Source organism: Furipterus horrens, unplaced genomic scaffold (genome assembly GCF_987537825.1).
Source record: "Furipterus horrens unplaced genomic scaffold, mFurHor1.1.pri manual_scaffold_3, whole genome shotgun sequence".
NCBI classification, from domain to species: domain Eukaryota; kingdom Metazoa; phylum Chordata; class Mammalia; order Chiroptera; family Furipteridae; genus Furipterus; species Furipterus horrens.
Genome location: NW_028327173.1, coordinates 187539706 through 187553089, shown reverse-complemented (window position 1 = coordinate 187553089; position 13384 = coordinate 187539706). Strand labels below are relative to the sequence as shown.

Genomic DNA, 13384 nt, shown 5'->3' with positions numbered 1-13384 from the left:
TTCTCAACATCACGTTGCTACTTGGGGTCTTTTGTGCTACCATATAAATTTTTGGAATATTTGTTCTAGTTCTGTGAAAATACGCCATTGTTATCTTGATAGGAATTACATTGAACCTATAGATTGCTTTGGTAAGCATGGACATTTTAATGATGTTAGTTCTTCCTGTCCATGAGCACAGTATATGCTTCCACTTATTTGTATCCACTTCCTTTCTAAAGTGTCTTATAATTTTTTTTCAAAGATTTTATTTATTTACTTTTAGAGAGAGGGGAAAGGAGAGAGAAAAAGAGGGAGAGACACATACAAGAGATACATCAATTGGTTGCCTCTCACACGCCCCCAACTGGGGACCTGGCCCGTAACCCAGGCATGTGCCCTGACTGGGAATTGAACCAGTGACCTTTGGATTCAGAGGCCAGTGCTCAATACACTGAGCCACACCAGCCAGGGGCAGTGTCTTACAATTTTCTGATACAGGCCTTTTACATTCTTGGTTAAAGTTATTCTTGGGTATTTTTTAAATGCAATTGTAAATGGAATTGTTTTCTCAGTTTCCCTTTCTGATAGTTCATTATTGCTGTATATGTATATAAATGCAACTGACTTATGGATATTTATTTTGTAACCTGCTACTTTACTGAATTTATTTATCAGTTCTAGTAGTTTTTTGGTGGAATCTTTAGGGTTCTCTATATACAGTATCATGTCATCTGCAAAACTAGCTCGCTTCTGATTACAGCTTCTCCTCTTGGCTGAGGGCAGGACACGTCAGCCAGGGATTTCTAACTCAGATGCCTTCATTGGCCCAACCTGTTGGGATAAATGTTTGAGGTTGCTGGGTGTAAGACAGCAGGGAGTAGTGGGGATTAGGTGAAACTGGGCTGGACGTGCACTATCTCTAGGCTGTCAGATTCAGACCCACTGTTTCCGGACTGATTCTTGCCCTGTCTCCATCATTCTGCCATCTCTCTTAAACCATCTGACAGACTAGTTTATTTCAAAAAATCATTTTCAGTTGCCATTCAGTTGCTAAAAAATCCATTTCCTGTAACAGAATCTAAATTTCTCTGCTTCCCTGTCCAGCACAGAATATGAGGTTCCACATGCATCTTGAAACACTAATTCTCTCTACTGCACCCTGTCCCAGCCACCTGGAGATTCGGGGTAACAAAGAGAAATGGTCAGCAGCTGGTGGCCCCTCTGTAGAAGAAATAGTGGGCTCCCTTAGTGTCACTCTTCTTTTAGTGTCAGCAACCCGAGTACATATTTGTCTGTTATCTCTGTTTGAGGAGATGGAGAGAGAGGCACAGAAGGATCTGGAAAGATTTTTATTAGATGACATGGAGATAGTTTTGTTGTTTTCTCTTTAATCTGTCCAAGCGTTCAGAGGCCTGGACCCTTTCCGGATGCGGGAAGCTCGGAGTGGGGCAGGTTATGTCAGGGGAGAGGGTGTGGAGGAAGGAGGCTTTCTTACTTAGTCCATTAGAGCTAGGGAGCGGCTGGCACTGTTTTCTTTTGTGCCTCCAACTCTGTGCTGCTTGTAAATCCCTCCTTACTGATGCTTTTCTGAGAAGCACATAGGACCTAGAGGTCTTTGGCCGACGTCCTTTCAGCATGGTAACAGTTCAGTGGACATTTGCTGGGGCCAGGGGCACGGCAGGAAGAGTACAGTTGTGTGACTTGAGGGACCTGCCTAAGGCCCTTGCCGTAAAACCGCCCGCCCACCGCCTTTCCAAGTGGCAGAGAGAATCTTTCATCTTTCCCTGAAATCCTGTGTTCAGAACTCTGAATTCCACGTTTCTCAGTGTCTGAACCTCAAGAGGCTGTGTTTGTCCCAGGCCTTTAGAACCTTCCCACATGTGAAAAGGGAGGCTTGCCTCCCACAGGTCCAAGGAGCTCACTAACTGCCACCTTCGGCAGAGTTCCTCCACTTAGCTTACAGCACTGTGGTCAGTGAGTGTTTTTGCCCTTTCAGGGGAGATTGGCTCACACAAGGGCACACTTACCACTGGAATTGTCCTGCAGGTGAGGGGGCTGCCTCAGCTGCTGTCCTAGGAATGCCAGGATGGCTCCCACACCATGGTGCTTTGGTGTTACAACTTGGGAGATGGGGCACAGTTCAGTGCAGCAGTCTTTCTTCCTGGGCCGGGTTCACAGAGAGCATCAAGGCTGTGAGCATGTGTGTGCTCTCTGACCCTGTCAGCCAGTTCTCAGTGGGTAGGGGTAAATTCCTGGATTAAAGGGAAATCTCTTTGTCCCCAAATGTGTTTTCTTAAGTGCTTAAGTAACAAGAATTAGTTCATGAAAACTGTTTAGACATGGAAACCTTGAAAATCCATTCCTTGTGGTCTGAGAGTGGTGGTAGCCCACAGATGCCCTGGCAGACAGGAAGCCCAAGTAGCCCATCCTTCGAAGGGTCAGCTGTGACCTCCCAGCTCCTTTCCTAAGGTGTGAGTGGGCCATATGGTATAAAGGTTAAGAGAGAAGGCTCTTGAGTCAAACTGCCTGAGTTTCAGTCCTGGCTTATTAGTTGGGTGCCCTTGGAAAATTTATTTAATGGTGCTATAGTTAGTTCCTCTGTAAAACAGAGACAGCAGTAGTACCTACCTCCTAAGGCTCTTGTGAGTGTTGGAGATGATGCCTATAAAAGACTTGGCATAAAAATGGATGCACTGCAGGTGCATCAGTCAGTCCGTGGTAGCCACGTGATGGAGCCTGCAGGAGAGGACAAGTGGATGACAGGAGGGCTCTGTGTTCTTTGGTTTCCCTGTGATTAATGCAGACTCTGGTTTCTTCTGTGTTCCTAGTATTGATCCTCCAGAAGGTGGAGAATGGAGACCTGAGCAACAAGATCCTGAAGATCACTGATTTTGGCCTGGCTCGGGAATGGCACCGAACCACCAAGATGAGCGCGGCAGGGACGTATGCTTGGATGGCACCCGAAGTCATCCGTGCCTCCATGTTTTCCAAAGGCAGCGATGTGTGGAGGTAAGGTCCAGAGGTGCAGGGTCAGTGTCCCCAGGTCTATTTTGGCTACACACACACTCAGGACTTGGGGAATTGAGGTTGCACAGATTCCCGGGAACCCCAAGTAGGTCTAAGCAACCCCTTCAGAGCAATCTACACTAATTCCCATGTTGCTAGGGGAGTGTTCCCAATGTCTTCATCTACCAGAAATCCCCTCCAGGGGCAAGTACACATCTATGCAGGCCCTTCTCTGATGGTGATTGTTCCCCAGGGAAGACATGTACATTCCAGGGGGCAATGTGTCCTCCCACCTCCAAGTGCAGGGTGGTCAGGGCACTCAGCCACTCCTGGAGGCCTTCACAAGGGTTGCCCTGGCTTGCTTAGTAACAGTAGCTCTTACTGCTGGACTTGCAGCTCCTGGGCCAATAAGTATTTTTTGTGCTATCTCTTTTTTTTTTGGTGGGCTGGAAATTCTCATTTCCAGTTAGCCAGTTAATCTTTTTAGTCTGTCTGTTGAATATAGATATAGAAGTGGAAAGAGACAGGTTTCAGGCATGCACCCAGAAATGCAGGGTCACAGACTAGACCAGCCATCCCCCTAGTAAGTGTCAGCCCAAAGGTCACAAGGACATGGATCTAAAATTCTTGTCCCCAGTGATGGGAGGATGAGACCTACAGAGTGAGCATGCATCCCCATGGCTGTGAGATACTGGCATCACCTTGATAAATTTAGATCTGTTCCATTTTGAGTTAATTTTGCATGTGGTGTGAGGTAGGGGTCCAACTTTATTTTCTTGCATTTGGCTCCCTAGTCAGAGAGTATTACTATCTTAATATTAATTGTTTTAATCCATGAATAGGGAATATCTGTCCATTTATTTAGGCCTTTAATTTCTTTCAATGATGTCTTTTAGCTTCTATATACTGAATCTTATTTCAACACACATTAATTACAGGGTGAAGTAGCCATTGTGAAGAAGAGTTTTCCTGTACTTAAAATCTCTGACCAGATCTAATTAGGTTGCTCTGTATACTGACATGCAATTGTTTTTGACTTACAAAAACAGCAATTTCATATGCTTCAACCTAATATTTTTCATTGCTTGTCCATAGGCTGATATGATTAGTTAATGTATTAACTCAGTTGCTATTACAAAGAGCCTACAGATAAGGTGGCTTAAATAAGGTAGAAGTGTGTTTCTTTTAAGGGATAGTCCATTTAGTCCAAGCTGGTGGGGCATTTGTACCCTGTGAGATCATTGAGAAACCCAGGTTCTTTCAGGTCCCTCCATGCATTGTTCTCATTTACATGGTTACATCTGAGTGACTGTTACTTCTACATTATAGTCTGCAGAAAAGAGGAAAGATATCCTATTCGTGGCAAGCAGTTCGTCTTTAATTTGGAGGTGACCCAGAAGTTGGGCACGTCTCCCTCTGTGCACACCCCCATTGCCTGCTCTAGGTTATGTAGGCACACCTGGCCCCCAGGGAGGCAGACAGATGTAGATGGACAACGTGCACCCAGCTAACACTCTTACTGTGGGAGAAGGACAGAATGGATGCAGGGGGACAGTCAACCACTTGCCACACTCAACTTTCTTCTTCATGGGAAAACATGCCTTCTCAGTAACATGATGGTTCTTGCTTTTCTGTATTCCTGCTAGCCTCTTCTCCCTGCCTGGCCCTGAACTCATTCAGGTTTTATTGTCACACATTCCTAAGATTTCTGCTGCTACAGTGATTTGAGCAGAATTGCCTCCAGTTTCCAGATACACTCTTAGTGTGAGGGGAAAACCCAAATGCACAGTGAAGGATCTTTTCACAGTGATACAGGTGGCAGGCAAAGAAGGGCAAGGCCATGGCAGGGTTTTGCCTGTTGTTGAAGGAACAAGACAGGACCTTTCAACTTTTACCCAAAGTGTCCTTTTTCCAAGACTGAGGTCTTGCCCTTAAACCGCAGATCCTGAAAGCAGGCTTGAGGGACCTCTGGTGAGAGGCAGCTGATGATGTTATTCTACTATCTGAAGGGAGTAGCTTGGAGGTAAACTTCGATTAACAGCATTTTGGATGAAATGTCTCGGAATTTGTCACATGATCTGCTCTGCTGGTCGGTCTCTAGGTTAGAATTGCTCCCAGGACTTAAGCCTCCTGACTCAGCTTGGCTGAGGAATGTGGTTTAAAAACACAATTCACCCTGTTCCCTTCCAACTTTTTAAGCTTCTGTGCTGCAGTATCTCTTTCTAGGACACAATCTATTGAACCCATTAAATGGGCCTTTTATCCCTCCCTCCTCAAGCCTACTCACCTAAGTGGCTTCAAATGATCTTGCATCTTTACCAGGAGAAAACATGTGTCCGTTGCTATTCTTACAGTACACACACACTGGTGACAGTACTTACCGCCTACAAATGCGTATGGGCCAGGCTCTATGCCGAATGCTGTACATGTTTTATCTCGTTTGCCTATTATGTGGGGGATGAAATGGAGACTTTTTTTGATCATTGTAAGTTTTTAAAATTACAGTGGTAAAATGTGTTGACAATAGAAAAAAATTAGAAAATATAGATAAAAGAAAATCACCCATAACCTACTTCTAAAGATAACCTATATTGATATTTTGGTGTGTTTATTCCTGTTCACATGCTCATCCACCCATCCTTTCTGTTTTTTAAGCTACTTTTAAAATATAATATCACATGAGCATATCAACAAACATTTATAGTTAATAAAAATATTAATATATGTATTACATATACGTGTTAGGAAATATGTCATTTTGAGTGACGATCCGGTTAACAATAAGAAGAATTGTATGTTACTTTGCAATTTACAAAGTATTTTCATGTATAGTAAGTTCAGTTGTCTTTGCCAAAGATAAACAGTGTGGTTTCTGAATGTGAGGTCGCAGCTGATTACCAAGTGCAAGAACCCATTCGAGGGGCACCTCTCCTTTCAGAGCATGGACCCTGAGTTGACAGTTATCTCTAATGAACAGGTTATCTCTAATTTAGAGATAACGCAGATTAATAAGAAACAGTCCTGGTCCAGTTCAGGTGCAGAGTTGCTGTGCCTTTGGTTGGGAAGGGTTGCTGTCTACTCAGATGTTTTCCTTAAAGTTGAAAAAAATAAAACACCCTTCCCCTACCTTTGGCCGTACCAAACAGTGGGAAGGGTTATTGCACCTCTGGAGGTGGCTAATTAATGACACCTGGGCACAGACCCTGAGGATTCGGGGTGAGGCAGTGAGGACTCTTGGGAATCCCTGGCCACTGTGGGGGCGGGGCTCTCTGTGGGGGCGGGGCTCTGCGGCAGTGTTTTTGTTGGCGCTTCCAGGCTGCTTGTAAATAGTCTTGAAAGGCCCTCTTGACCTTTTCTCTGAGTCCTGGGAGGGCAACAAAGTAAGCTAAGCCTGAGGTAGGTCCGTGCATTTCTGCCCACCTCTCCGTGGGGCTCAGACCCAACTAACATGTATTTCTCCAGTTTCCTTGTTGGACTCTGTTTCTGTGAAAGGAATACCAACATTGTGTTTATATCACCCACCCTCTGTTACAAAAACGAACAGGAACAGTGGCAGAGGAAAACCTTGACTGGTGCTGTCATCCTGGGAAAGGCTTCTTCCCAGAAGGCTGGCGTCCTTCAACAAGGTTCTCTTGTAGACGTGGTGGGCTCTCCCCAGCTCCCACCAGACACTTGGTCATTTCAGGTCCTTGCCGAGGGGAAACAGTGTTTGCTAGCCATAGATGGTCATTTCTGGGTGAGGAACAGTTGTTATACATTCTTTGCAACTCTCTGAGGTGAAGCAATGGTTTTCTTTGTTGTACAGATGGGGGGACTGAGGTTTGGAGACATGAACTTGCTTTCCCAAGGTCACTCCATTGGTAAGCGGTAAAGCAGGCATTTCACTCAAGTCTGTCTCAGTCTTTCTTGAGCAGCAATTCTCCCATTTCACTTCACTGTAGAGCCCTTCAAATGGAATGGAATGCTGATGAGCAAGGAGCAAGCCAGGTATGAGCGGAGCTGCCCTTGTTGAAGTTGGGAGGGGTAGGGTGCCTGACCCCTTCCTTCCCCAGGTGGCCTGAGACATCTCCTTGGGTCACCCAGGGCTCTGCGTGAAAACCTTTTTGTACTAGGACACAAAGAGGACACATGTTTGGATCTTTGGAGCACTCTACTGTCTTTCCAGGTGGTTAGGGTTCAGATACCAGTCGCCTTTGCCTGTGTGGGAGAAAGGGGTTCTTTGGGACTTGGGTTTTTATGAAAGTCACTCTAACCTAGGGATCTAATCAGCAGTGCTGGGAGTTCTTAGAGGTCCCTTGCTAGAAGCTCCTCGGCATGACCACTCTCTGGGTGAGTCACATTAAAGGCTTGGCGGGAAGTATAACAGTGCCATTCCTGGTGGTATTTCGGCTTACTCTAGAGCACCCAATGCACCCTGCACGACCATCTCACTGTGCACTCACACACCCACCCACCCACTCACTCACTCTCTGAGGGCCTACTGTGTACCAGAGCCTGGGCAAGGCCCTAAGAATGCAGATTAAAAACTACTCTCCCTACCCTCTAGGAGCCCATAGGCTGCTGAACAAACAACTGTAATACATGGCAGCCCAAACAAAGGCTGAGTAATACCTGGGGGTGTTGGGGAAGGCTTCCTAAAGTGTCCAATTGTTTCCATCAGCCTCCATCTAAAATCCAACTCCTTGTCTGGAGACAAGACAAGACCTGCAACTGTACCAGGCTTTTTTTCTGTCGAGATACCTAAAGAAAGCAAGAGTATTTGGAGGGATCACTCAGGTAAAGCCATTGTCCAAGGAGACTGGCCAGGCCACTCTGAGAGTCCATCTGTAGGGATGCCCCATATATAATACATTAGTTGGTACATTGCTGCTCTTTGGAGCCATGCCAGGCCACTTGGACTTCTTTAAAGAAAAGTTCATGTCCTTGTACATGCTGATCCTTGTCTCTGGAGCACTGACTCTTCCTTCACTCAGCAGTCAAGGTTTAGCAACCTCCTGCTCTATCCCTGTCTGGTTTGGGTGACCCTCCTCAGTGCTCTCATAGTCTCTGTGTTGTGACTCGTTTCTCTGTATCCTAATCGGTGTTTTTTCTATTGCTCTCACTAATTTCTTTGTGGATTAGATCTCTAGCTTCTGTATCCCAGTGCCTGGCATTGAGCTTGATGCCTAATAAATATTTAGTAGATATTTAAAATGAATGAATAAATGGTAGTGCGTTTGAACCGAACCTTGAAAGACTGTTAGAGTTTCCCAGGCAGAGACATGGTAGTAGGGTATTCTAGAGAGAAAGAATTGAAAGCTGGTCCACGGTCCACCATATACACCCCTCATATATGCTGCTAAACCTATCTAAAACTTGCTTTTCTCATCTGCGAAATGATGATGAAACTTATCTTGCAAGTTTGTTGTAGGGATTCAAGATGATGTTTGTAAATGGCATAGCACCCTGCAAATGCAAGGTACCATGATGAAATAGATACTTTTTAAAAAAAAAATTAATATGACTTTTTGTTGGTTTTAAACTACTGATGAGTAATAAAAATTTTGAGGTTTGTGTTGAAAATATAAGGCAAGCCACAGTTCCAGCTGTTCATGGCCTTATATTTTCTTTTTTTTTTTTAATGATTTTTAAAAATCTTTAAAAAAATATATTTTTAAAGATTTTTATTTATTTGTTTTTAGAGAGAGGGGAAGGGAAGGAGAAAGAGAGGGAGAGAAACATCGATGTGTAAGAGAAATATTGATTGGTTGCCTCTCGCACACCCCCAGCTGGGGACCTGGCCAGCAACCCAGGCCTGTGCCCTGATTGGGAAAACCAACAACCTTTCGGTTCACAGGCTGGAACTCAATCCACTGAGCCACATCAGTCAGGGCACCTTACATTTTCTTGTCCCGACTTACTCCTGGAAAGATTGAAGACTCCATAATTTTGTCTGGTTCTGACTATGAATTTGTAGAATAATTATTCCACTAAGCTTTGTGCCCCTCATTCTCTGACTCACAGGACCTGTGAAAAGAAATCTTCGTGTGGATTTGCAAGGTAGGGAGGGAACTCTGAAGTCCTCACAGCTGACGATTGCTCTGTCCACTGGTGCAGGCCACCCTGGTGAAACTGTCCTCTTTGGATTAGACAGAGGGGGCAAGAATCTATTCAGCCTAGTAGGCAGTAAAGAAATCTTTTACAGAAAAAAAAAATGTTTGAAGTGGTCAGTTCTGTGCTTTTCTAAAGCTAAAATATATACATTTGTAACTAAAGCTAAAGTTTTTTAAAAACAGAAAAAAATGTATTTGGGAGAGGCTGCCCCTCTCCCAGTTTATTACATTAACAATAACAACAACAAACTAGCTGTGGCCCTTGAGAACTGATTTGAACACTGATTTGAACACTAGAGTAGATCATTTAATTTCATGACAGTGTCGAGAGACTGCTATAATGGTATTGACCCTTTACAGGTGAGGAATTTGAGGAACAAACTTTGGAACAGTGTGCCTGACTCCAGAGTTTTTGCTTTCAGCCGGTAGGCCGTGTGGTCTCCCTTTTCTAATACGTACATTAGTATGTCCATTTTCTTAGTCTCCCTACATGCTGGAGAGAATGTGGGTTGCTCAGCGAGGCCTCATGAGCTAGTTCAGAGAAGTTGCGCCTGTGGTTGTTACGTGGCTTCTGTCTTCCTCTTCTCCTTAGCTATGGAGTGCTGCTTTGGGAGCTACTGACTGGTGAGGTGCCTTTTCGAGGAATCGATGGCCTGGCAGTCGCTTACGGAGTGGCCATGAACAAGCTCGCCCTCCCCATCCCTTCTACATGCCCAGAACCTTTTGCCAAACTCATGGAAGGTAAGTGATCCCTGGCCAGAACGAAACTGAAGGCAGTTCACCTTTCCATCAGCACTTGATAGATTCTGGCCAGTTCTGCAGGATCAGTTACTGAAAGAGGAGATGAAGCATTAGTCACTGAAGGAGGGATCCTGTAGGCAGTTAGAAGAGCTACTCCAAGATGATGTCAGCACCCTGATACATTGATGTCATAGATGTCCCTTCTGTCCATCCCTAGTGACTGTAGATCTCCACTTAGTAACAAAAACCGGCTATCCAGTATTAAAGCGGTTTTCAACCAGTATGCTGCAAAAAATTTTAAACATGCAATACCTGCTGTTTAGTCAGGGGCACTGTCCTCTTTTCCCTTAAATTGTCAGATAAAACAATGACAACAGCCAACACAACAATAGCCGTCTGGTGTGAATGAATCAAAATTATACCTTTTTTTTTTTTTTTGTCAGGCAAAATATATGTTTTGGTGTGTCACAGAATTTTGGTAATTAGTTTATATGTGTCATGAGATGAAAAAGGTTGAACATCGCTGCAGTATTTTATTATGTTATTATTTAATACGAATTAAGAAGGTATAGCAGTTTTTATTTCAGGACCTCTGAGTGTCTTACAGAAATAAAGAGCACCTGAGAAGAAAGGAACTTTAAAAGTTATCTAGTCAAATCCAATACTTTTGTGAGTGAGAAATCCAAAGTCGAGAGAGGCAAAGTGGATAGGCGGCCACTGCATTAGTTAGGGCTGAGCTGAGAGTAGAAAGAATTCACATTTCCTGACTCCCACTCCAGTGCTTTTGGTCATTTATTTAGGGGAAATTGAGGCCCAAGGTGTAGTTACCCATTGTGAGGACTGGAATCATGAGTAACTTAATAAATTGTGGTAGTGTACTTCACACAAGGGAACTCTTTGGACTTGATTTTCTCAGGCTAAAACCATAGTAAGTGTCAGATGGGTGCAGAAGTGCTGCATTTTCTTTCCAAATTCACTCTTGATGATTGTGATGGTAGGCACCTTGCTTTACTACCTAAGTCCAGTTTGTGGACCTTAATTCCAGTCTCTGTTTCTGGAAGGAGAAATGAGAGATAGTTTTCTGGTCCATGAGGTCACACAGTACTTTACATCTTAAATTTGCCTCTGTCCATTTATGCTTTTTGTCTGCTCACATGTTCCATGAAGATTGCTGGAATCCTGACCCCCATTTGCGACCGTCCTTCACAAATATCCTGGACCAGCTAACTACCATAGAGGAGTCCGGTTTCTTTGAAATGCCCAAGGACTCCTTCCACTGCCTGCAGGATGACTGGAAACAGGAGATTCAGGAGATGTTTGACCAACTCAGGGCCAAAGAAAAGGTAAGAAAAAAAGATAAAGGCCTGCATTGAATCAGTGAGCCCTCTCTCCTGGGGCCTCAGGACAGATCCTGCCACTACCGCTTCCTGCTTGGTATTGTGATAACAGGGCAGCTCTTTCCTTCCTGGCTTTGCATGGAAGGAATTCTCCAGGCCTCAGGTGTGACCTGAAATGGTATAGACTTTTTCTTTCTTTTCACGATGTGACAGGAATACGTAGGGGGAGGCATGGGCCCAAAGCTCTCCTTGAACACACCTCCTTCATGGTCCAAACCGGAGGGAGAGCACCACCAGGCAGGTACCACTGTGATGTCTCACCTTGCCAGCTGAAAATCTGAAAGGGTCCTGGAAAGGTTTCTTGGTTTTGCAATGGACTTCTAGAGGTTAACCCAATACCGGGATACTTCAACACTGAGAACATTTATCAGACCATCTTGCCAGTGTCTTTTGGTATCAGAATCAGAAATAGAATATAGGCTAAAAATACCATGGGTCTGAAAATGTTTGGCATTTTTCATGTTTTTATGAAAAGGGATGAAAGCCCAAAGCAACTGGGGAGTTCAGAGACAGCCAAGTAGAGATCCATCTTCTTCTTTTGGTGGCCGTTCCTTAAATGGCCCCTCTCTTTGCCCTCAGTGCAGTGAGTGTCCACACAGGTGAAGCTCATCAAAGCAGTTGTGCTGCAGAGGCAGGACTATAGCTAGGGGCAGGAGGGACATCTATATATAGACTGGGTTAATTTCTTTTTCCCTTCTCACTCCCTACCATGGGGATTTGGGATGCAATATGGTAATAATAGTAACTAAAATATGACTTCCCAGTTCTTTCACTTGAAAGGTCTGATAAGACTTTTTCATGCTTTTTATCCAGGAGTCTTATGGCCACTGTCCCCAACATGTAGGGCAGGTGTTATTATCTTTTTCACCTCAGAGATGAGGATCAGTGACTTGTCTAGCAAGTGGGGAAACAGAATCTTCAACGTGGATCTTCAGATTCCAAAGCCATCCTCTTTCCAGTATTATTATTGTTTCCCTAAACAAATGACTTAAACATCATTTCTAGAGCTGATTTTAAAAGATAAAACTCTATTCAGTATAGCAATCCTAAACCTGGTACCATTTGACAAGTCAACAAGCTTCTGAAGGGGAATGGAATAAACTTATGACAAATATTTAGGGATCCGGGGGAAGAGTGGGTAGACCTGCACTGGCCATTGAGCAGAATGATTAAAAGGGTATGAATGCCATTCCAACCAGAAGAACAGCAGAATTGCTGGCCTCTCTTTAGACTGCTGAATCACTGACTCGGTTATTTCTTTTGATTGATGAAATAATAAGGGTACTAGCCAGTAAGAAAAATGAAAGTTGGATTTTGTCAATAAGGAGTTACCAGGAAAAGTCAAACCCATTCTCCTAATAGCTAACATTTGTAGAGCATGTATTATGTGCCATGGTCTGTTATAAGTCATTTATATGAATTCTTATATAATCGTACATAATAAGATAATTACCCTATGTAATACAACCCTGTGATGTTGGGGCTGTTAACTCCATATCACAGATGAGACCCATATTAAATTGCCCGAGGCCACAATTCAGGCAGTTTATTCCAGAATTCTTGCCCTTAACTACCATGCTGTAATGCCTCTCATTAAAAGACTCATAGTTGGGCAAGTGAAGATAAGATGAATAGTGAGTTTTCTCTCTGGAGGGATTCCTCTTAAATTATTGTATGTGGAAGATGTGATTTGCATATTGTGAAGTTGATTCCTAAATAGGTGTTTTACAAGAAGGGGATTTACCATGTTTGAGGGTCTTCCAGGTATATGGCGCCATAGGTGAGTACTCTGTGAATGTCCTATATGATTCAGTTTCTTCTTTTTTTTTTAAGATTTTACTTATTTATTTTCAGAGAGAAGGGAGGGAGAAAGAGAGAGAAACACCAATGTGTGGTTGCCTCTTGGGCGCCCCCAACTGGGGACCTGGATCGCAGCCCAGGCATGTGCCCTGACTTGAAATCGAACTGGTGACCTTTGGGTTTTCAGGCTGGTGCTCAATCCACTGAGCCACGCTAGCCAGGGCACGATTCAGCTTATTCTTCAGGTTGGCTCAACCTACTGCTTCTAGGTATTGTGACCATGGATTGGTCTCTGGACTGGGGTTTGAGTTCCCTTAAAGAAAAGAGCTTAGACTCAAGCCATCCCTTAGACAGGAGCATTCAGGA

General features: G+C 44.0%; 1 protein-coding gene across 1 annotated transcript in view; it reads left to right on the top strand.

The window, feature by feature from the left end:
- Positions 1-13384, top strand: part of MAP3K9 (mitogen-activated protein kinase kinase kinase 9) — a 62227-nt gene that overhangs the window by 35170 nt on the left and 13673 nt on the right. The window contains exons 3-5 of the mRNA XM_090271073.1: positions 2811-2991; positions 9673-9821; positions 10989-11164. Coding sequence (XP_090127199.1) covers positions 2811-2991; positions 9673-9821; positions 10989-11164 — 506 coding nt within the window. The remainder of the gene's footprint in view (positions 1-2810; positions 2992-9672; positions 9822-10988; positions 11165-13384) is intronic.